This window comes from Protomyctophum bolini, assembly GCF_963924005.1.
Source record: "Protomyctophum bolini genome assembly, chromosome: 1".
Taxonomy (NCBI): Eukaryota; Metazoa; Chordata; class Actinopteri; order Myctophiformes; family Myctophidae; genus Protomyctophum; species Protomyctophum bolini.
Window position 1 is genome coordinate 20,161,981 of NC_137862.1, and position 26,118 is coordinate 20,188,098.

Here is a 26,118-nt window from a genome sequence, read left to right on the forward strand (position 1 = left end):
ACGCCGTTTTTCATCATTTTTGAGGATTTGAAAAAAATGAAAAATGAAAAAAACGGTGGGTTATAGCCCATGTTTTTTGAAATTTTGAAAAAAAAAGTTAGCCTCGTTTCTCATCATTTTGGAACGTGGGCTATAGCCCATATCGTCCGGCATACTATGGCACGCCGTTTTTCATCATTTTTGAGGATTTGAAAAAAATGAAAAATGAAAAAAACGGTGGGTTATAGCCCATGTTTTTTGAAATTTTGAAAAAAAAAGTTAGCCTCGTTTCTCATCATTTTGGACCGTGGGCTATAGCCCATATCGTACGGCATACTATGGCACGCCGTTTTTCATCATTTTTGAGGATTTGAAAAAAATGAAAAATGAAAAAAACGGTGGGTTATAGCCCATGTTTTTTGAAATTTTGAAAAAAAAAGTTAGCCTCGTTTCTCATCATTTTGGACCGTGGGCTATAGCCCATATCGTACGGCATACTATGGCACGCCGTTTTTCATCATTTTTGAGGATTTGAAAAAAATGAAAAACGGTGGGTTATAGCCCATGTTTTTTGAAATTTTGAAAAAAAAGGTTAGCCTCGTTTCTCATCATTTTGGACCGTGGGCTATAGCCCATATCGTACGGCATACTATGGCACGCCGTTTTTCATAATTTTTGAGGATTTGAAAAAAATGAAAAATGAAAAAAACGGTGGGTTATAGCCCATGTTTTTTGAAATTTTGAAAAAAAAAGTTAGCCTCGTTTCTCATCATTTTGGACCGTGGGCTATAGCCCATATCGTACGGCATACTATGGCACGCCGTTTTTCATCATTTCTGAGGATTTGAAAAAAATGAAAAACGGTGGGTTATAGCCCATGTTTTTTGAAATTTTGAAAAAAAAAGTTAGCCTCGTTTCTCATCATTTTGGACCGTGGGCTATAGCCCATATCGTACGGCATACTATGGCACGCCGTTTTTCATCATTTTTGAGGATTTGAAAAAAATGAAAAATGAAAAAAACGGTGGGTTATAGCCCATGTTTTTTGAAATTTTGAAAAAAAAAGTTAGCCTCGTTTCTCATCATTTTGGACCGTGGGCTATAGCCCATATCGTACGGCATACTATGGCACGCCGTTTTTCATCATTTTTGAGGATTTGAAAAAAATGAAAAATGAAAAAAACGGTGGGTTATAGCCCATGTTTTTTGAAATTTTGAAAAAAAAAGTTAGCCTCGTTTCTCATAATTTTGGACCGTGGGCTATAGCCCATATCGTACGGCATACTATGGCACGCCGTTTTTCATCATTTTTGAGGATTTGAAAAAAATGAAAAATGAAAAAAACGGTGGGTTATAGCCCATGTTTTTTGAAATTTTGAAAAAAAAAGTTAGCCTCGTTTCTCATCATTTTGGACCGTGGGCTATAGCCCATATCGTACGGCATACTATGGCACGCCGTTTTTCATCATTTTTGAGGATTTGAAAAAAATGAAAAATGAAAAAAACGGTGGGTTATAGCCCATGTTTTTTGAAATTTTGAAAAAAAAAGTTAGCCTCGTTTCTCATCATTTTGGACCGTGGGCTATAGCCCATATCGTACGGCATACTATGGCACGCCGTTTTTCATCATTTTTGAGGATTTGAAAAAAATGAAAAATGAAAAAAACGGTGGGTTATAGCCCATGTTTTTTGAAATTTTGAAAAAAAAAGTTAGCCTCGTTTCTCATCATTTTGGACCGTGGGCTATAGCCCATATCGTACGGCATACTATGGCACGCCGTTTTTCATCATTTTTGAGGATTTGAAAAAAATGAAAAATGAAAAAAAACGGTGGGTTATAGCCCATGTTTTTTGAAATTTTGAAAAAAAAAGTTAGCCTCGTTTCTCATCATTTTGGACCGTGGGCTATAGCCCATATCGTACGGCATACTATGGCACGCCGTTTTTCATCATTTTTGAGGATTTAAAAAAAATTAAAAATTAAAAAAACGGTGGGTTATAGCCCATGTTTTTTGAAATTTTGAAAAAAAAAGTTAGCCTCGTTTCTCATCATTTTGGACCGTGGGCTATAGCCCATATCGTACGGCATACTATGGCACGGCGTTTTTCATCATTTTTGAGGATTTGAAAAAATGAAAAATGAAAAAAACGGTGGGTTATAGCCCATGTTTTTTTAAATTTTGAAAAAAAAAGTTAGCCTCGTTTCTCATCATTTTGGACCGTGGGCTATAGCCCATATCGTACGGCATACTATGGCACGCCGTTTTTCATCATTTTTGAGGATTTGAAAAAAAAGAAAAACGGTGGGTTATAGCCCATGTTTTTTACACCGCTGAATTTGGCGACTGCCCTATCAGAATCAAGCATTCAACCTAGTCGTGGAATAAATACTAACGTAAACCTACAACATTCAAGTCATAAATGTTTGCATAGTAAGTGACCAATAACTAGGCATGCAACGATGAATTCAAACTGTTGAGAATTTAATTAATCACAATTTGAAACAGGACCCCTGTGAGAGAATTGATAAAACATTGTTTTCAGTCATTTGCTGCTGTATTGAAAAGAGAACGAGAAAATAAAATTAAAAGTACTTTATTAAAATACTGGACTTTGTAAGAAAAATACATAATATATATATATATATATATATATATATTTAAAAAATCGTGACGTGAACCAATTATCATGAGTTGAGTGAATGGTTACACTCTGGGAGTAGAGTGTCCGTTACCCGTAACTGGTCTGGAGAACGCGTTGCTTCTTCTGTTGCAGTGGCTGCTGTTCAAGGACCAGCTGACCCTGGATCTGTTCAGACATACATGGGCTCTATTTTCATCAATGCTAAACTACTTTGCCTTTTTCTTTTGAAAAAGGCAATTTTGAAAAACATTTTTGAATAGTTAAAATAGCCAATCTACATCGACATGTTGTGAGCTTGTAGATTGGCTATTTTAACTATTCAAAAATGTTTTTCAAAATACCGGCCATCAGTATGACTAGGTCCTCTAAAGGTCGTCTACATGTCATGAGCTTTCATTAGTCAGGTTTCACCTGAAAAGTAAAGTAGTTTAGGGATAATGGGTTTAGCATGGACGGAAATAGAGCCCATAGGGCCCTATCTTGCGCCACCCCTTTACCCCTAAACTGATTTGTTATTTTTTACTATTTTGAAAAAACAGCCGATAGACACATTGTGAGCTGTATATCGGCTATTTGAACTATTTTAAAATGTTTTTCAAAATAGTAAAAAATGGCAAATACGTTTAGGGATAAGGGGTAAGGGGTGGCACAAGATATAGCACTATAGTCTCTATAAACTGATCCTGGATCTGTTCATAGTCTGGAGCTGTATCAGCTGACTCTGAATCTGTTCATATAGTCTGGGGCTGTAACATCTGATCCTGGATCTGTTCATAGTCTGGGGCTCTATCAGCTGACTCTGGATCTGTTCATATAGTCTGGGGCTCCATCAGCTGACTCTGGATCTGTTCAGATATAGTCCATCCATCCAGTGTTATGTAGAGGTTATCCAACATCCATGTGCCGTTGGTTTCACGTGTAGAGCAGCAGAGATTACCTGGGCACAATAACAAATTACAATTTATACTAACACTTTTTATAATAAGGGTAATAATCATAATCATAATATTAATCATAATCATAATAATAATACACTTTTCTAAGGTGTTTTTGAGGGGCGCTTGGCTTGCTCCTCCAATGTTTTTGACGATTATGTCATGTGGCAGCCAAGTCTATGGGACTAGGAAAATGAAAAATATGTTGTTCACACTTTTAGAGCATATCCGTGGTCATCATATGGGCATACCTAACAATCTATGCCAAAATAATGGGAAAAACTTTGTGTATTTTTATACCAAAAGAAAAACATCCAATTTGAATTACTTCCTTTGAACAAAAACGTGCTGCGTGATGACGTGTCGAGTCCCGCATGAATAAAAATGAATGTTGATTTCATTCACCTGTTCGATTCCCATTGCTGCGTGATTCGTCCAAACACAGCTGGTTTTGATTACAGGACTACTCAGTGTATTACTCATTTTAAACGTAACCAACACGCTAAAATATGTATCTGAAAACATTATAGGTTAGAAATAATCCACAAGCTTTGCTGCCCGTCTGTCTGTGAGGAAGGGATGCGACATTCTGATTGGTTCAAAAACACAGCTTTCCGTTTTAGAGTGAAACTTAAAAATAATATGCTCCAAATAGCCATTTAGTGGTAAATGATACCACTTTTTAGGGGGTTTCTGGGTCGTAGAATCTGATTCTGGTGTTGTTTTAATGATTTGAGGTCAAGATTACCCCTCAAGGTCAAGTTTACTCATCAAAGTAATAGTTAGTATATAAAGGTAATATTGGGGTAAAATCCAATATTTCTGGTGCGCCATGCCAGATGCTACCTCCAAAAAGTTATTTTTTTTCCATTATAAGTTGTAGTTGTATATGTATCAATGTTTCACAACTCAAAACAGTAGATTCTTTATTATAAACAACAAACTAATACAAGTCCAACTTCAACAACAGTAAACAACAGTAGGGGACAATGTAATCAAAATAGTTACTCCGTAAAACTTGCTAAAATCAAAAAGTTAGATCACAATGTTGTCTTTCACATTCTTTGTGTCTCCATCCCTTGCAAGGTGTGGAGTTACTGGCTGTCATCTTCATTATTAAGGCACCCACCTTCGCATTTGCAGAGGATTGTGCATCGGACACCGATACGGTGGCATTTGCACCTTCCCATGCATCCCTTGAGGCAGCCACAGCGCACAAGAAGGTCACATGCTGCTGATGCATCACTAAGAGTGGTCCACAGTGGTTGCCATGTGCCAGTGCCATCTTTGTGCCAGCCCCACTCACTGAAGTCAGGAATTTCCTGCTGGACCAAGGTTGCCTGATTCCACTAGAAAATTGCCTGCAGTAGCGCTCGCTTGACATGCTGGAACAGTGCAGCTTGGGTAGGTGGGAGGTTTTCCAGTGATCTACTTCCAGCGGTGAAGAGGCAATGTCTGGCCTCATTGACACCAGCTGCACCACACCCCTTGCTGTACATGTTCTGCATATGCACAGACTCAAGACTGAAGAGGTCAGGGGTGTTTGTGAGAGCAACTAGTGTGTTGGTGAGGTCTGGTATGCTTCTCCAGGCTGCCCAAGCTGTCTTCTTGCCACATCCAAGAAACTGGGAAGTTGTGTCACACCCTGTTAAGCTTTGGAAGAGGGGTAGTGCCAATGACTTTGATGGACCGAGATCAGAGTAGATGGTATGGACTGGTACAGTATGTCACGATATTTTCGACCAGTACCGAAACACACCCAGAGCTCGGTTAGGCCAAGGGTCTCGAAAAACCGGATTGCCAAAATGACAACATCGCTGTCTACGGTGCGAACAAAGGCTGTTGTATGACCCTGCTCTGCTGCATGTGCCAGATGCAGGAGGATCCTGGTGTCTGCCTCAGAATGGTTGCACTTCTGTAGTTTTGTGACATCACAAGGCATGTTGGAGAGCACAGTCTCAAAGCGGGTAGTCAGAAGGAGCTTTCCACGCATGTCATTCTTTGAGATCTGTGTGCTGATGAATGAGAAGAGCTCCTTTTTGTTGTCCTCGTTTTTTAGGAAGCCACTTCATTCATGCTTAGGGATTGGAGTGCTACCATCACGACTTTTGTCCGTGAACCATTCCCACGCCGTTTCTGTGTAAGATATTTTAGGTTATTTTCCTCTGGGTAGTTGTCCCATACAGCATCAATGCGTTGGGTACTAGTTGTCATTTGGGCCTCCAGAAATGGTGTAATGTTGAGCAAGACATACTCGCTGAATGTCTTTGCTGTTGTGGGGCGCACCATGTGGATGACTGCTGCCATATCCAACACCACAACGGTAGCTTGTTTGGCAGAAGCTGCATGACCTGTGCTAGCATTGAGGCATTGAAGAATGTCAGACTTTGTCCCAGATCGCAGAGACCCTCTGTCCGCCAGGCTCGGTGGCTCTCGGTGCTCTCTCTCGGTGGCTCTCTTGGTGGCTCTCGGTGGAATCAGGCAACCTTGGTCCAGCAGGAAATTCCTGACTTCAGTGAGTGGGGCTGGCACAAAGATGGCACTGGCACATGGCAACCACTGTGGACCACTCTTAGTGATGCATCAGCAGCATGTGACCTTCTTGTGCGCTGTGGCTGCCTCAAGGGATGCATGGGAAGGTGCAAATGCCACCGTATCGGTGTCCGATGCACAATCCTCTGCAAATGCGAAGGTGGGTGCCTTAATAATGAAGATGACAGCCAGTAACTCCACACCTTGCAAGGGATGGAGACACAAAGAATGTGAAAGACAACATTGTGATCTAACTTTTTGATTTTAGCAAGTTTTACGGAGTAACTATTTTGATTACATTGTCCCCTACTGTTGTTTACTGTTGTTGAAGTTGGACTTGTATTAGTTTGTTGTTTATAATAAACAATCTACTGTTTTGAGTTGTGAAACATTGATACATATACAACTACAACTTATATTGGAAAAAAAATAACTTTTTGGGGGTAGCATCTGGCATGGCGCACCAGAAATATTGGATTTTACCCCAATATTACCTTTATATACTAACTTTGATGAGTAAACTTGACCTTGAGGGGTAATCTTGACCTCAAATGATTAAAACAACACCAGAATCAGATTCTACGACCCAGAAACCCCCTAAAAAGTTGTATCATTTATGATTCTATGACTTTCCGGTTTTTTTCGGGTGGCAGCCATATTGGATTGCGCAATATGGCAGTACCATGGGGCGCCAATCTTGGCACCCATCTTAAAATGATTAAGTACGGTATGGACAACATCTGTGCCAAATTTGGCGAATTTGCGAGAATCTGAACCAAAATATCCCCGGGGCCCCCGACTAGTTGTCTTTAATGCTTGTTTAGGGCATTAAATGACGACGTCTAGTGGCCGATATGAATACAGTGGGACTTCACACTTGTGTGATTTTTTTGTATTATAGGCTAGAGACAGGACAGTAAAGGTCCATAGGATGGAACTGAGGAGTGAACCCAGAACACAGGCTCTAGCAGCCATATTGGACAGACATCAACAGGCTCTGTATATGCACAGCAGCCATATTGGCTTCCTTACTTACTTCACACGTGTTATTATACTAACTAATGAAGGCTCTGTTCCATCCTCTCTAACGACCATCCGATCTGCCAACCGACACGACGGTCGGGTCTTTTGTATTTCGCCCTTGCTGCTCTCTGCTTGACCACAGAGTCAGGGTGGGAGATAGTGTGCATGTCTTCTACACCAGTGGGTCTCAAAGTGGGGTCCATGGTTTCCTTGTGGGGGCTCCAAAAGCCCCCTTACGGCTTACGGGTGTGTGTAGCCTAACACTGAGAGTGTAGGAATGGAACCAAGCAGACTCTTTAACCTCACCTCACCTCACCTCTCTGGAATGGGCAGAGCTGGGTTAGTGAGGAAAGACAGCTTCTGTTCCAGACTGCACACCCGGAAGGCCAGATAACACGACGACAGTATGAGGACGATGATTCTGAGAGAGAGAGAGAGAGAGAGAGAGAGAGAGAGAGGATGAGGACAATGATTCTGAGGAGAGAGAGAGACGACAGGATAACCCTAGGGCCTAGAACGCTAAACCCACCATCACTAAACCTGAGTATATTTTATACCCGATACGAATAAATTCATAAAAATAAATTCTCATCAAAATATATTAAAGGGTAAGACCACTTTTGTAGAGGTTTGGATTGTGTAATGACCTTGCCATGATGTAACTTTATGTGGACAAGAAAATAAAATCACACAGTGAGTGGTGCAACTCTGTGTGGGGGTCGAAACGGTCGAGAAATGACAGAGTTACTGTGTGGGGGTCCCCGGGGGTCACTGGGGTGTCCCTGGAACATCCAGACCCCCATTTCCGGCGTGCCGCCCTGCGTCCGAAACGGTAGAGAAAGGACAGTTACCATGTGGGGGTCCTCGGGGGGTCCCGGAACATACAGACCACCCGGAATGTGCCCAGAAATGTGCCCAGTAGCATTACAAAGTTATAGAGCCTACAAGAAAATCTACCAATTTAATTTCTCCTCTCTATTCCCTGTTTCAAGTGTGTCCTATCCTATGTAACTATTTCCAGCAAAGGGATAATAATTATTTTGGTCGGTAGATCTTGTTGAGCTGGTCATTTTGAAAATAGCAAAAGTCAAAAAGGTTTGGGCACCCCTGATATACTGTAGAGCATCACCAAAACGTGGTTTTCTTTTTTTTTAATAAAAATGTTAACTTCCAGTTGATTTGTCCATTTTTATTAGGAAGAAAACCTGACTGGATCAGAGGATCCGGATACAGATCTTCAAATAGTAAAATCAACAGGAAGTTAACATTAAAAAACAAAACAAAAAAACACATGAGTTTTGGTGATGCTCTATATTGTCTGAATCAACTTTGTGTGTTTGTTTACGTACTAAAAGGGTTACTTTGAGAGCTGTTTCAGCATACAATGTCGTCAATGAGGAGCATATTTTGAATGATCAATTTCTAATCACTGGAGCATTTTGTTCTCTTGTCCACATTTGGAGTTACATCATGGCAAGGTAATTACACAACCCAAACCTCTGCAAAAGTGGTCTTACCCTTTAAAGTACAGCGATTTGGGGGCCCTATTTATTATTATTATAATATTTGTTGGTATTCTTTTTTAAATATTCCTTAAAAAATGGAGCTGGGAACTTCTCCTTTGGTCCACTCATTCCTGGCACATGTGAGAATGTTATAATTCTCCATTCATTATCAATGTGAATTTAATGTTTGTGTAGAGGACCAAGGAGTGGCTAGCGCCCCTCAAAAAAACAGGGATGTGGTCAGGGAAACAAAGCTACCTTATATGATGTCACTGAGCATCATGAAGGTACTGAAAGACCCACCCACCTCAGACATCAGCAACATTAAGAAATAAATATTGTCCGGGAGGAAAATCACCTGGGTTTAGTGTTCTAGGGGGTGGAAGAATGGTATGTAATGGTATAATGCATGACTGTGGTGACAGATTGGTATTTTGAGTATTTCTTTGTACTTTTATTTCTACTGCACTACATCTCAGATCCAAATATTGTACTTTTTACTCCACTACATTTATTTGAAAACTTTAGCTAAATAGTAGATAGACTTTGTAGATTTTGATTATTATTATAAAATTACCCACTACGGCTGTATATTTTGGCCCTTTGAAAATAGCAGATCTACAAGCTCACAATGTGGTACGATGTGACACATTGTGAGCTTGTAGATCGTCTATTTTCCAAATGCTTTTCAATACATTTTTAACTTGTGGAATGAGACATTCTGCATAATGAGTACTTTTAACTTTTGGTACTTTAAGTACATTTTGATAACAATACTTTTGTACTTTTACTCAAGTACATTTTGAATTCAGGACCTTTACTTGTAACAGAGTATTCCTATATGGCAGTATTGATAATTTTACTTAAGTAACAATTGTGAGTACTTTTTTCACAGAACAGTGACCATGCAGGTCTCAATGTGTGTTATGTCACGTTGTGAACACTGGGAGGCGACATTGGACTTTGTTTCAGGTCTCATGATTCACACACAAATCATAATTGAATGATTTATTGCTTGATTGATTGATTGATAAGTTTACCGTATTCATGGTTTGTAGAATGTGTACAGTTCAAAATAAAGTGCAGGTCAATACAAAAAAACTGCTACTGGATATAACCAGCACTAAGGCAGCTTGTTTACATTAGGGTCCTCCATTTTCAATTAATCTGAAAATATCAGTGCAACGTTACAGTTGAGAATGGAGACAAATTATCATTATTATTATTACATAAAAAAGTCACCAATTCTACTCAATTATGCAATTAACTGTGCCTATCGTACGTTAAAATGATATGAAGAAGTGCTTGTACAGTGAAAATAGTGAGTTTTTTGAGTGGGAATGCCTTATCTGCCTTGCTTAATACACATTCTGTATTAGGCTAGTATGCATAAAAAATACATAAATAATACATTGACCAACTGGCCTTGGAACGTCTCGGGATACCCCAGGAGGAAGTCACTAATGTTGCTCTGGAGAGGGAAGTCTGGAGCACTCTGGTGGAGCTGTTGCCCCCGCGACCCGACTACGGATAAGCGGTTGAAGATGGATGGATGGATGCATAAAAAATAAAATAATAATAATAATAATAATATATAATATATATATATATATATATTGTGTATGTATTTATTATATTGATGTATTTTTTTAAGAGTAAAGAGAGTCTACTGTCAGCTGTCCAGCAGTCCAAATATTATTAAATTAAATTTCAGAATGGTAGACCTGAGGCCTACCATTGCGTGGCACATCTATGCACGGAATGTCTATGTTCACAGGCTTCTGTGTGCGACCTAGAGGGCATCTGAGCATGTGAGGCACTACAAGTCTTACACTAAATACGTCCGGAAAACCCAGCCATTGTTATTGATATAGTGGTGTTTCTCATCATGTGACTACAGTACTCACAGCAGGGTGAAGATCTTGAGCAGTTGGTACTCCATCGGGCTGAGCTCCGCTACTGGCTCCGATAACAGACATCTCTCTGCCTGCAGAGTGTGCTCTGCAACACACACACGATTCAATTCAAAGGGCTTTATTGGCACGAGAAAACATACGTTTACATCGCCAAAGCAAAAAGTGGAACAATAACATCAAAACAAAATGTCTGTGTACAATTATATACAGAGGTCACTCGATGCAGATAGTGCAGGAATACACACAACGATTTAGTAGTCTTTAATCTATGCTAATATCGATAGTAGTTTAGGTAGGCTACTAAACGCATCTCACGTTTCGTTGATTTCTATATTTCTAGGCAACGCATGCTTCCGCGGTGTGACGTCATTGCAATGTGTCCACTCCGTTCACTTACATCAGTGGTTCCCAAACCTTTTCATGTCAAGGACCCCCAAATTTACACTAATTAGCCCGTGGACCCTCATTTGAAAAGATATGCCAGGGAAGGGAACCCCAATAAGATAAGATATTTACGGCTCTAGCAGTGATTCTCAACCTGTTTAATTTCAGGGACCCCCCCAGTTTGACATACATTAGTCTACGGACCCCCATTTAATGGCATTTCTATCTCTGGGAACACCAATTTATATTGTAAAATCAATGTTAATTTAACTCTTTGGTTCAACTCTCAGAGTTACAGACCCATAAAGGTCCATTTGGTTCCAAACTATCATTTAGCTGAGGACCCCCTGGAACTCCCTCAAGGACCCCGGACCCCACTTTGGGAACCACTGACTTAAATAAATGGTTGCTCACTGTGGAATGGTGTCTACCTTCAAATAAACGATTGCTCACTATGGAATGGGGTGTCCACTAACTACACTAACCTTCAAATGGCTGCTCACTGTAGAATGGGCGTCCACTAACTACAGTAACCTTCAAATGGCTGCACACTGTGGAATGGGGCGTCCACTAACTACAGTACTACACTAACCTTCAAATGGCTGCTCACTGTGGAATGGGGTGTCCACTAACTACACTAACCTTCAAATGGCTGCTCACTGTGGAATGGGGCGTCCACTAACTACAGTACTACACTAACCTTCAAATGGCTGCTCACTGTGGAATGGGGTGTCCACTAACTACAGTAACCTTCAAATGGCTGCACACTGTGGAATGGGGCGTCCACTAACTACAGTACTACACTAACCTTCAAATGGCTGCTCACTGTGGAATGGGGTGTCCACTAACTACACTAACCTTCAAATGGCTGCTCACTGTGGAATGGGGCGTCCACTAACTACACTAACCTTCAAATGGCTGCTCACTGTGGAATGGGGTGTCCACTACAGTCAGGCTGCTGGTGGAGCTCCCCAGGAGGTCGGGGAGGGAGGAGGACGGAGACCCCACTGATGGCTTCCTTCTCCACTTCAACACCGAGGGGTACTTGACGATATCTACAGGGAACTGGTCTAGAGGGAACTCGTCCGGGGCAGGGAACTCATCCTGCATGCGGGGGGAAATGAAAGAGGTATGATAGAACACAGAGGGTATTTCATTGATTGATTTCAAAATTAAAGGATAACTCCGGACAAAATAAATAACACATAGGCTCATTGTTCTACTCATATTGATCCCAGGTGACTTGCCATGTGGTCTATTTAGCAGAACTGCCCCAGTCGTCCAGCTTGACCTCATATAGCATAGAGTGGAGCACATAAACATATCGCTACTTAACTATTTTATTGCGACTAGCTGTTAGCATAAATCCCAGTTCCAGTTGCCACCATACACGTTCACTTTAAGAGTCAGAGTTTGCCTGCCCCCCCCCCCCCCCCCCCCCCACCACACTACTAGGTCTGTGTCTCAGGGTTGTGGGTAGTTCAGAAACCCGTCCACCAGTGACATCATCGTTAGGCAGATTTACAAAAATATATATTTAGATTTGTATTATGATTATCCTGAGAACGATGGCTTCCAGTATCGCATTGCAACTTTTTCTGAACTGCCCACAGCCCTTCTATGAGACACAGACTAAGTAGAAAGAAATGGTATTTTATTATGAACATTACCGCATGTCTGATTGGCTCCTGGGCAGGCATAGTTTTACTGAGGTTAGGTTTAGGTTTCTGGTTTAAGGATTTCAATGTTTTGTACCATACAATTTTATGTACAGAACAAAGAATGTTTGCTTTCGAGTCCAAATTAGGTATTTAAAAAAATAAAAATAAAAGCCTCAGAAAAACTGCCATGGCTCACTGGAGTGGATTCTTTCTGTTCCCTGCCGTTGACAGAGATCTCCGTCAAGTCTAATCCAGCACTTTACAGCCGACGGTGGACAACTCCACCATGTGGTCTTTTCAGTGGTTTATGGTACAGTAGATGGTGGCGCTCTTAGCCAACAAATGAATGCTTCTAGGTTGCTAGGCAATGGTATGCAACCGGAAATTAAACGGAAGCGAAAATTCTGCGTGCCATCCACGTCCAAAATAACAGATTCAGAAAAATGCTTTTTTTCAGATTGGATTTTTTGGTCAAAACAAGCTTCACTCAATGGCCCATACTGTAACTAAAGAGATATGGTAATATGGTAAAAAAGTAATACCAGAGATATGGTGGGTTGCACTTCCTCCCTGAACTGTCTCAAGCTGAGGCTCTTTCCGTTGACCTGTAGGTGGAAAAAAAGGTACTCACATGTTTTACTTGAGTAAAAGTACAAAAGTATTGGCATCAAAATGTACTTAAAGTACCAAAGGTAGAGAGTACTCGTTATGCAGAATGTCCCATTTCAAGTTTTCAAATGTATACAAATATTTTGAAAATAGCAAATCTACAAGCTCACAATGCTCACACAACTTACAAGCAGTAAAGCACAGCTTCTCGTGTAATATTGCATAATTGTCCCCGCTGACAATAAATAGGCCTGTGTGTGTGTGTGTGTGTGTGTGTGTGCGTATCCTGACCTGCAGATGGGTACAGATCCTGCGCAGTACGTCATACACACTGTCTCTTGACAGCAGAGACACAAAGACATACTGAGGACAAGACATGGAGGACAGTTATTCATCTATAATACTGAGGACAAGACATGGAGGACAGTTATTCATCTATAATACTGAGGACAAGACATGGAGGACAGTTATTCATCTATAATACTGAGGACAAGACATGGAGGACAGTTATTCATCTATAATACTGAGGACAAGACATGGAGGACAGTTATTCATCTATAATACTGAGGACAAGACATGGAGGACATTTCTTCATTCAAAGACGATTTTCACCACAAACCATAGCATCCTATAGACCAGTGTTGATTTCGTTTCGCCGGCGTCGACTACCTTGTTTTCACTAAGGAAAACAAACAAAAAACTAAGCCATGGCGACTATAACGTACAGACAAATGTTGTCAACAAATAAAAACGGGACTATTGTGATGTCACCGTATATTGTCCAGGTGTTATAAATAAAATTAAATAGAAATCATTCACCTGATTGAATGGTATCAATAGTAGCTACTGCTACTTTGGGGTGTTCAGCAATACAAATGCAATGCATGTACACACCACACAACCCAAACTCTGCACATACTTTGGGTACAGTATGTCATATCCATGAACGGGTATGGACTAGTAATAATAAATATAGCTGCAAGCAGCTATAAGACGGGGTCAAGCCCAAAAAGAAAAAAAGCTATACGCAATATACACAATGAGCTATATAAACATTGATGATTGGAATTATTTGACAAGTAATAAATCTAAATCCCACTGGTGTGAAGTGAGGGGCGCTCTTATCATCCTACATCATCACATTCCGTGTTCAGCCAATCAAAGAGTCAGACTCCATTCGCATGTATGGAAATACGATTTATTTGACGTGGCCAAAAAAGGCCGAAAAGTGTATCGAGCAAATCATAACAATTTACTCATCGGGAGATCTTTTTTTTTTTAATATATATTTTTTATCCCACGATTTTGTAACCCATTTTTCACCCCTGTGTCAATCATCTACTGTGATCCTGGGCTCTACACACCCTCCGCCAACCTGGGGAGAGCAACGGACTTAACTCATGCTTGAGTGTCCAAGTTGCTCCTTTACACCTGACAGGGGGGAGTTTCCCTGGTTGGACGTAGCGCGTGAAAGGAACACGTTATTCCAACCAGTTCCTTTCCCCTCCATCAGGCGCCCCGGCCGGCCAGGGGGAGGCAGTTTAGAGACCAGGATTACTGCATGTTTTTGTGAGGGTACCTACCCTAGGGGACACGGGGAGAACATGCAAACGCCACACAGAAAGGCCCTTTCGCCAACCCCGCCTTCGGGTATGGGCACTGATGACGCGGAGGAGGAAACACGCCGCCAGCACCCACAGTGCCCCGAGCGGGAATCGAACCCAGGACCTTCTAGCTGTGAGGCGACAGCACTACCAACTGTGCCACCGTGCCCCGTTCATCGGGAGATCTAAAGGTCAGAGGTCTTTTGACAAATGAGTGTAAGCTTCAGTTCCTGATGGGTTCTCACGGCCCTCGACCATATTGCAGAATTTCATGAAGATCGATAGCACAGAACTGGCAAAACTGCTAAAATGAAAACAGGGGTCCCTTTAGGCTTGACCCCTAATAATAACAATAATAACTAGAAATGTACTCTGTCGAGGTGCCAACGAGGTAGGCCATACATGGCAGCAGAGCGCGCAAGTTCTGCTAATAACTAATTACAACTGCTGTTCTAAATCCAATAGACCCGTTATTAACCTTATACCAACATTGAAACGTACCAACTTAGTTACGTCACCATCAAAAGTCAATAAGGGACCACCATTCTTACATAGTGTACATACATGCGCGCGCATGCACGCGCATGCGTGCGCGCGCGCAGCGCGCACGCACACACACACACACACACACACACACACTGTACATACCCAGTCGATCACCAAAAATACCTTAGTTACGTCATCAAGAATGGTGGTCCCTTATTGGCCGGTGGACAATAAACACCGACATACCCAGCCGATTACAGTACTTGCGCGCTCTGCTTGCACAATAATAATAATAATAATAACCTTCTGGCCAGCATCTGTGGTGATGGCTAAGCCGTTGGGCACGAGGCCTGCTGTTTTGTGCTTCTTCACCAACCTCACCGAAATCACCGGGATAGCAACCTATACGTTACCATGGAAACACATACAGACACCGGGATAGCAACATATATGTTACCATGGAAACACATACAGACACCAGGATAGCAACATTATGTTACCATGGAAACACATACAGACACCGGGATAGCAACATATATGTTACCATGGAGAAACATACAGACGGGCAGCGACTGACACGGCTAGTAATTCATTTCCAATGAGAGGCGTGTTTTTCTTCCTACACGCGGATAATTTGAGGGGCGACAACTCATGCGTATTTACGTGGGCGCGGTCCTGTGAAATTGTGGCGCACGTGCTCGTTTTGTCCACATGCCCACGACTGTCTAGACCTGGATTGTGTTGATTGTGGTATTACCTTCACATTTGAATTGTGCTTTAAGTAGCATTAGTCAAACTAGGGGTAATTCATGATTCTGAACCCATGTTCCAAGCATTAGTTTTGCACGAAAAACACCATAGCCATCTTCACAAATGTGATGAGGTCATCACATTTGGGAAAGTGGCTAATGCTTGCAGTTGATTCAGAATTGACAGAGTTGACATGTCACATGCTACTTAAAGCATAATCCAAATGTGAAATTGCCTTATATACGGTAGGTTTTCAATGGTAACCCAACATTCAACCCCTGAATTTACCATGATTCACAATTTATATAATAAAATAAAATAAAATAAATTATGTTATTTTGATGACCCTATAAGGAAACACATGCATATGGTAACATTACATTTTAGAATAGTGGATAGAATCATAATTACAGGGGATGCTCAAGAGGTAAAGTATGGGAACAGTGCATGCATCAAATCTAAAGAAGAACAGGTCGAGCCATCCGTTCGTGGTACACGATTTCTTGATGTGTGTTCAAAGTATGACTGGGATACGATATGGAAACCGCTGGCCTCGAAAGGCTGGCACAATGGCTGTCTAACTCTAAGTGACTGTCAGTCAGCGGTCAACGCGCTTGTCAACCTGTGTGTGTGTGTGTGTGTGTGTGTGTGTGTGTGTGTGTGTGTGTGTGTGTGTGTGTGTGTGTGCGTGTGTGCGTGCGTGCGTGCGTGCGGCAGCATCCTGTCAATCACAGCTTTTGATCCTCACCTTGTTGTCCATGCCAAATATGTTGGCATAGAAACACAGCCACGTTCTGGAAATATACAGCCTGCCCTGAAGGAGGATGTCTCTGAGGAGAGCACAGGAGTACACTGTAAAAAACACACACAAAAAACATGTCTATTCTCTGAGGAGAGCACAGGAGTACACTGTAAAAAACACACACAAAAAACATGTCTATTCTCTGAGGAGAGCACAGGAGTACACTGTAAAAAACAGCACACAACAAACATGTCTACTCTCTGAGGAGAGCGCAGGAGTACACTGTAAAAAACACACAAGAAAAGTTGTCTCTGATAAGAGCACAGTCAGGAGCACACTGTGGAGAGCACAGGAGTAGACTGAGGAGAAAATAATAGGCATGTAACGATATATCGTAATTAAATCACAATTTGAATCGTGATGCAAACAGCACAGGGCACGTACTGTAAAAAAAAGAACAAAATACAGGATCTTTTTAACTCTTTGTGTGCCACCATGTGGCGAGGAAAGGTACTGCACTAGTATGCCACCCATATAAACATCTGCTTTGTTTGGGGCAGACTTAATTTCCACGGTACAGGCATGGAGACCTTCATTGTAGCGATCGGCTATTATTAGCATTAGCTCACGCTGTTTATCTTTCACCAGAAACGTTAACTTGTCGGGAGCGAGAGGGGGAGGGAGGGGGTTCGGGGGGGTTTGGAGGGATGGGGAGTGCAAAGATCCTGGTGCTGGGGGTGACGGAGGCGTCAATGGTAAAAGCAGATTTTCAGCTAAACCACTTCATATATGCTGTAATGCTTTAGATACGAACATGTTCATAGCTGGCAGATAACGTGAATGAATATGTACGTAGATGGTAATGGCAAAAGGACAAAGCACATAATACCGTATATACCTTTCATGAGGATCTCATCCTTGGGAACGCATTGGAACAGTTTGTGGTACTGGGAGCTGTACTTGCTGACGGTCTGCGCAGACGGACAGGGCAGGGTCATGAGCAGCTCCTTGGCTGGACGCCCCGCCTGCACGCTTCCTCCACCTACAGATGACCATAATGCTTATTATCACTTCCTTATACAGATGACCATAATGCTTATTATCACTTCCTTATACAGATGACCATAATGCTTATTATCACTTCCTTATACAGATGACCATAATGTCCATTATCACTTCCTCCACCTACAGATTCATGGGACCATGGGGTGAAAGTTGTTATAGTTTGTGTGTGTGTGTGTGTGTGTGTGTGTTGCAGTGGTCAATGGGTGAGTGTGTAACGGCTGCTCAACAGTGCCACTTTAGGCCACATGCATCCACATGCGTCTACATGCGTCTACTTGCAAACCGTTTTGCAAGGAGTTGCATGGCGACCCATTGGTGTGGTTTTGGGCTTTAGGGTTAGGTTAGGGTTCAGGGTAGGTACTAGGTAGGGTTATCGGATTATTGCGATTCGGGACTGTTAGTACGTCAGGCCAAAGATATGCACCCCCTCCACCTACCTCCTCCTCCTCCACCTACCTCCTCCTCCTCCCCCTACCTCCTCCTGCACCTACCTCCTCCTCCTGCACCTACTTCCTCCTCCACCTACCTCCTCCTCCTCCACCTACCTCCTCCTCCTGCACATACCTCCTCCTCCTCCACCTACCTCCTCCTCCTCCACCTACCTCTTCCTGCACCTAACTCCTCCTCCTCCACCTACCTCCTCCTCCACCTACCTCCTCCTCCACCTACCTCCCTCCTCCTGCACCTACTTCCTCCTCCTGCACCTCCTCCTCCTCCAGCTACCCTCCTCCTCCTCCACCTCCTCCTCCACCTACCTCCTCCTCCTCCACCTACCTCCTCCTCCACCTACCTCCTCCTCCTGCACCTACCTCCTCCTCCTCCACCTACCTCCTCCTCCTGCACCTACCTCCTCCTCCACCTACCTCCTCCTGCACCTACCTCCTCCTCCTCCACCTACCTCCTCCTCCACCTACCTCCTCCTCCTCCACCTACCTCCTCCTGCACCTACCTCCTCCTGCACCTACCTCCTCCTGCACCTACCTCCTCCTCCACCTACCTCCTCCTCCTGCACCTACCTCCTCCTGCACCTACCTCCTCCTCCACCTACCTCCTCCTCCACCTACCTCCTCCCCCACCTACCTCCTCCTCCCCCACCTACCTCCTCCTGCACCTACCTCCTCCTCCTCCACCTACCTCCTCCTCCTGCACCTACCTCCTCCTCCACCTACCTCCTCCTCCACCTACCTCCTCCTCCTCCACCTACCTCCTCCTGCACCTACCTCCTCCTCCTCCACCTACCTCCTACTGCACCTACCTCCTCCTCCACCTACCTCCTCCTGCACCTACCTCCTCCTCCTCCACCTACCTCCTCCTCCTGCACCTACCTCCTCCTCCACCTACCTCCTCCTGCACCTACCTCCTCCTCCTCCACCTACCTCCTCCTCCACCTACCTCCTCCTGCACCTACCTCCTCCTCCTCCACCTACCTCCTGCACCTACCTCCTCCTCCTCCACCTACCTCCCTCCTCCTGCACCTACCTCCTCCACCTGCACCTATACCTTCTCCTCCTCCACCTACCTCCTCCTCCTCCTCCACCTCCTCCTCCTGCACCTACCTCCTCCTCCTCCACCTCCTCCACCTACCTCCTCCTCCTCCACCTACCTCCTCCTCCACCTACCTCTTCCTCCTCCACCTACCTCCTCCACCTACCTCCGCCTCCACCTACCTCCTCCTCCTCCTCCGCCCGCTGTTCCAAATGCGGCCGACACCACCCTGTCTTTCAGAGGACGAGAGCTCTGCACCAGGCTGAGCATGTTGGCTCCGTAGACGCACACACACTCGCGCACATCCAGTGCCTGGAGCACCCCGCTGCAAGAATCACTCTGTCCCCCGACAGGACCGGTTAGTGACAGACACACGCACGCACACACACACACACGCACACGCACACGCGCACGCGCACAGCGCACGCACACACACACACACACACACACACACACACACACACACCACACACACACACACACACACACACACACACACACACACACACACACACACACACACACACACACACACACACACACACACACACACACACATACACACACACATACACACAGATGTGCGATTTGAGAATTTCACAGGTCCTGCCAGTTCTGCAGATTGTCAGTGCATTGTCAGAAACAGAACAGTTCAGTAGATTGTCAGCATGCATTGTCAGAATAGATAGAGTTCCTTCCTGCCAGTAGGAAAGCAGTAGAATTAGCATTAGACTAATCAGTGAATAAAACCTGAAGGGAATAACATGCATTTTCAGAAAAACTTCAGGAAAGGATCATGAAAGCGTGAAGAGTTGGAATGGCACATCTGTATGTCCGCTATTTTCAGCATGCAACAGAGTGTAAAATCCAACCATTCCGACGCCATCAAGGCCAGCTAACATACATTTTAGTCGACAAAATCAACTGTATAGATTCTGTCGACTGAAACCTTATGATATTTAGTAGACATGAAGTCAAGACTGAAACTAAATGAAATTATATTCAAAGGACTATGACTACAACTAAATAAAACAAATGAAAACTAGTAAAAGTGCCCCTCTGGGCACAGGTCTCCAACAGGCCAGGTCAGGTTGTCAGGTGCTATAATATAATAATATAAGGCCAATGTGAGGGTGTCATTTCTTCTTATACGCCTTTGATGGCAATTGGATGATTTGAGGTATTTTGTTCCAAAAATGTGTTTTGCAAAAATCCACCTGTTGGTGGCGCTATAACAGGCCAATGTGAAAAGCGATTTATTTCTCAGCTTAGTAGGAAAGTGCGTGAAAGATCTCCTGTAAATTGCATTCTGCGTTGACTTTTTTTTGTTCCAAACGTTGAAATTATAGCCAATTAGGATGGAATATGAAATATGGGACAGATTCGTCCTGAGCTCGACTATAGAGATACTGTGTAACGATTTGCAGCATTTTTGGAGGAGTAATATCAAAACATTTGTCTTACAAAAGTCGGCCTCCTGGTGGCGCTATAGCAGGCCGTTCTGGAAAATTTGGGGCAGAGGTTCATCGTTGGCATCCAGGGAGTGTGTGTGCAAAGTTTGGCATCAACCGGGTTAACGGTGCCGGAGATTAGCTGGTAACGGACGGACGGACGGACAGACAGACACACACGGACGGAGTGCAAAACATACTCTCTCCCCATGCCTTCGGCCTGGTGGAGACAAACATACTCTCTCCCCATGCCTTCGGCCTTGTGGAGACAATCAACAGTGCAGAACCATAGAGGGACTTACTGTGCCTCTGTAGCATTTCTTCACTTCTTCATAGGTCAGGTCATCAATCAGTTGAAACCTGTGATTAAATCACAATAATAATAAAAACAATAATAATACTATCAATCAAAAGTTCCTTGAATTCATACAGGCTATCAGAATCTCTGAAGTGTATACTATATTCCTAAAATTGCTGCACTTTAGTGGAACAATTGCACTGCTCTGTACACCAATCATGAGTGACATGTGGCCCCGCCAAAATTTACGGGTAACGAGTTATTGTTTTATCTCTGTTTAATTGAGTCCTCGCTCTTGTAAGTATACAGTATAAGCCTTGTGGAGGCCCATAGGGCAGGAGCCTATCTCCTGTTTCTGTAGTCTACTATAGGAAGTAGTAGGGCTTACTAAATGTGAAATATATCATCATATAAGCAAAACTAGATTTTAGGATGCAGACACATCAGCGAGTAGCCTAAATGTGAAATATATCAAGCATGTAGGCAAAACTAAAGATTTTAGCCAGATCTGAGATGGGAAGTGATTGTTACATTTATAAGCCTATTAAAAAGGGAGGGGGGGAAGCTGCCTAGCACAGGGCCTCGCAGGCGCGAGGCCCTGTGCGACGGCACCGTCCGCACCACCTAAAAACCTACAGTGACAGCAAAGCTTTCTGGCAGCCAGCTCGGTAGCGTGCCTCACAAGTTTGAAGTTATTACTCATTAGACTCACACCTCCCGGGATCGAACCCCGCTACCGTCGCTATTTTTCCAACAATAGACTACGTTTTTGGGCCGATAAGTTTGAGATCGCGATGGAGGGGCAAATTTGAGCCACGAGAGACACCACCGAGCGCGCTAAAGCGTGCAAGTTGCTGCGTCGAATGTTGTGAAGTTATTTTCGGTCGACTCAACCCCGTCTGAGTTGCGACCCGATATGGACAGAATAGTAAATCCTCGTCCTCTAGAGTCCCCCAAGTAGAGAAAGCCACAGGTCATCTCCATTTACACAAAGCCTGCAATGCTCGCGAATGTGATACATGACTACAGGCGAAGCAGTTCCGCGTGTGTCACAGAAAGGGACATTCGGTAGGCCAATCAGAGGCAGGCGGGGGCGGATCTTTGAGTAACTCCGTTGCTTGATAGATTCAGGCGTGCGGGACGTGTAGCTTGGAACAAAAGCTCACCACAATCAAGGTCTAGTCGCTTGTGACTCAAATACACGAGACCGCACCCATGAAAATACGCTTGCGTATAATCGCCCCTCAGCATGGCGCGCGTCCAAAATTAATTACTAAGGCGTGTCAGTCACTCAAAGTCTTAAAAGGCCTTTTAGCTTGTCAACCAGATTGTTGGACAGAGTATAAATACTAGTACATTTAGTAGCAATCAGGAAAAAGTGGAACCCATATGAAATGTGCTGTGCGTGTGTGTGTGTGTGTGCCCTTTGTGTTTGTGGAATGTGCATAATGACTTGCCTGAAATGTCCGTGTGTGTCTTCGTCCTTCTCGAGGTCCTTGGGGGACTCTGGGTGGTCTCTGCAGGGGGAGTCCAGGTGGTCCCTGGGGGACTCCAGGTGGTGCCTAGGGGATTCCAGGTGGTGCCTGGGGGACTCCAGGTGGTCCCTGGGACAGTCCAGGTGGTCCCTGGGGGACTCCAGGTGCAGGTGGTTCCTGAGGGACTCCAGGTGGTGCCTGGGGGACTCCAGGTGCAGGTGGTCCCTGAGGGACTCCAGGTGGTGCCTGGGGGACTCCAGGTGCAGGTGGTCCCTGAGGGACTCCAGGTGGTGCCTGGGGGACTCCAGGTGGTGCCTGGGGGACTCCAGGTGGTCCCTGAGGGACTCCAGGTGGTGCCTGGGGGACTCCAGGTGGTGCCTGGGGGACTCCAGGTGGTGCCTGGGGGACTCCAGGTGGTCCCTGAGGGACTCCAGGTGGTCCCTGGGGGACTCCAGGTGGTCCTTGGAAGTCTCCAGGTCCTGTGCCACTGAGAGCAGACCTGCCTCTTGTTCCTGCTGCGGCTCCATCATGTTCCTGCCCCTGAACACACACACACACACACACACACACACACACACACACACACACACACACACACACACATTAAGAGCGTCTGCTGCTAAATGATTACATTGTAAATTGTAAACACCAGCAGCACATGGCCATGTTTTAATAATAATCTTTATTGTCCCGAAGGATATTTGTCTTCACAATCTGTTCAACAGTTCAACACCCACATCAAAAACAACACAGAGCACATAACACCAAGACAGTACGAAAAAAACAAAACATGAGGTCCCCACAAGCTGTGTACAGAACCATCCTATCGGCGGGGCAGTTTGTTTAATGCCGCGATGGCTGAGGGGACAAAACTCCTACTAAAACGGACCTTTTTCCATGGCAAGGTTCTGTATCTTCGTCCAGATGGCATGAGGTTAAAGAAACGATACAGAGGATGGTCAGTGTCATTTGATATCGAGAGTGCTAGTCGTGTGATGGCGTTATTGTTCATATCAGAAAGTGTGGGTGTAGGAAGTCCGATGATTTTGGAAGCAATACGGGTGATACTGAAAAGTTTGTTCCTGTTAGGCATGGACAGTATGGTGTAGAAACATGCAGAACAGTACAACAGAACAGGTTGAATAATGCTTTTGTACAATAATAGCAGAAGATGAGGAGCAACAGATAATGATCTTAGTTTACGGATTACATGGAGTCTTTGCTGAAAGCGTGACTGGATAGATGTAATGTGTTGATCAAACCTGAGTCTATTGTCCAGTCTGAGTCCAAGATATGTGAAACTGTCTACCTGTTCTATTGTTTTACCATTAATGAGGAGTGGGTTAAGTCCAGTGTGGGTTGTTGTTTCAATGACCAGTTCTTTTGTTTTGACCACATTCAACTCTAGGTAGTTGTCAGTGCACCACTGTGTGAAATGAGAAATGGTATTCTGATAGACCATAATAGAGTTATTGTCATGGAGCAGTCCGAGAATGGCAGTGTCATCAGAGTATTTAAAGTATGTGATGTTAGTGGGTGAGGGGCTAATACAGTCATTTGTGTACAGAGTGTAGAGGAAGGGGCTGAGGACACAGCCTTGAGGGGCCCCTGTGTTGGTGATGGCAGTTGATGAAAAAGATGTACCTACTTTAACTGTTTGTGGTCTATTGCTCAGGAAGCTGTGAGTCCAGTGTATGAGAAGTGGGGCGATGTTGAGCTGATGCAGTTTCTTGATCATATGATGGCGTTGAATTGTATTAAAGGCAGAACTAAAGTCAACAAAAAGAATAGTGGCAAAATTGTCCGAAGATGAATCCAGGTGTTGGAGAAGGGAGTGAAGGAGGCATGCCACAGCGTCCTCTGTCCCCCTCTTGGCCCGATAGGCAAACTGGAAAGGGTCTGGCAGAATGATGTTCAGAATCAGTCTTTCCAGGCATTTCATCATTATTGAAGTTAGTGCAACGGGTCTATAATGGTTGGGTTCTGAGGGGCGGGGTTTCTTGGGTACTGGTATGATGGTGGATGTTTTCCAGGGGGTGGGTACGGATGCTGTCCTGTAGGACTCCCAAAAGATGGAGTGAAGGATGGGGGAGAGCTCCATGGCGCAGAGCTTAAGCACCTTTGCCGAGATGCCATCCGGCCCTGGCGCCTTGCCAGGCTTACACCTGGCCAGCAGCTGTCGGACATCCTCCTCGTTGAAGGGGGGATGTGGCGGCTCCTGAAAGGGGAGGGCTCCCAACAGTTCCTCACAGGCAGCAGAGTAGTCTTGACTGTCAAACCGTTTGTAGAAAGTGTTCAGGGTGTTTGCAAAGGTGGTAGGATCCGGAGTTGTACAGTTCTTTTGTTTTGTCTCACCACCAGTAAGGATTTTGACTTTATTGAAGGCTTGTTTTGTGTTCATGCTCCTAAACTCCTCCTCCATATTATTTTTGTATTTTAGCTTGGCCTTAAGAATTTCATTCTTAATTTGCCCATCGATAGTCTTGAGGGCGGCCCAATCTTGGCGTTGAAATGCCTTCTGCTTTTCACTGAGACTATGTTTAATATGGGGGGTGATCCATGGTTTGGAGTTTGGATCTTTTTTTATTGTCTTTGTGGGTATAGTGGTGGTGATGCAAAACTTGATGTAGTCTGTTATCACGGAAACCCTTTCATCTAGGTCGCCTTCAAAGACGTCCCAGTCCGTGCATGCCAGTGAGCCCTGCAGCTGTGCAGTTGCGTCCTCCGTCCATTGAGGGGCGCAGTAGGTCTGTGGTTTGGACCGCTTCAGCTCTGGTTTGTAGTGCGGGAGAAGAAGCACTGTGTTATGATCCGAGCCTCCCAGTGGAGGATGCGCTCGGACGCTAAAAGCATTCTCGATAGTTCCATAACACAGATCCAGGATCCGTTCCTTCCTCGTGGGAACGTCCACATATTGATGGAGAGAGGGCAGGCCCTCGAGTCTACAGTTGTTGTAGTCTCCAAGGAAAAACAACGGGGCTTCGGGGTACCTAGCCATTAGAGAATTAGCTGCATCGGCTACTGCTCTGCTGCTATTCTGTAGTTATAGCTTTAGGCTGGATGTAAACACACCCGACAACCACAGTTGGGAATTCTCTTGGTAGATAGAAGGGGCGGAGTGACAGGGTTAGCATCTCTATGTTAGGTGTACAGACTGTGTTGTGTACCTTGATGTTATTACACCACCTGTTGTTGACATAGATGCAGACTCCTCCGCCACTGTCCTTGTCTGACTGACCTGTCCTGTCCGCCCGTATGATGGTGAATCCATCCAAACTGACATCGGAGTCCGGTATGGTCTCGTCGAGCCAGGTTTCAGTCAGAGCGATGATACAGGCTTCCTTGTAGGCTCTCTCCAGTCGGCACTTGGCGTGTAGTATGTCCATCTTGTACCTGAGAGAGCGAACGTTAGCCAGGATGATGGAGGGGAGATGGGGTCTGAAGCGACGTCTCCTCAGTCTGGTCCGTACACCCCCTCGTTTCACATCTAGGCTGCCTATACGGAGCTGGCCTATCGGCTCGTTCCTGCAGCAACGCATGCGTGCCATTAATGACTGTAATGCACAGCCTCTCGC

At 44.3% G+C, this 26,118-nt stretch overlaps 1 protein-coding gene across 1 annotated transcript; it reads right to left on the bottom strand.

Annotated features, from left to right (window-relative positions):
* Positions 1-7,424: 7,424 nt before the first annotated feature.
* On the bottom strand, positions 7,425-19,376 carry LOC308312954 (GRAM domain-containing protein 2A-like; the record flags this gene model as incomplete). Its single annotated transcript, XM_080759775.1, has 9 exons — positions 19,372-19,376; positions 17,668-17,811; positions 16,776-16,879; positions 15,581-15,679; positions 13,479-13,550; positions 13,121-13,183; positions 11,826-12,021; positions 10,525-10,618; positions 7,425-7,533 (listed from the first exon to the last, which is right to left on the bottom strand). The coding sequence occupies exons 2-9, from the start codon at positions 17,765-17,767 to the stop codon at positions 7,425-7,427; spliced, it is 837 nt and encodes a 278-aa protein (XP_080615901.1). The 5' UTR covers positions 17,768-17,811; positions 19,372-19,376.
* Between the last annotated feature and the right edge of the window lie 6,742 nt (positions 19,377-26,118).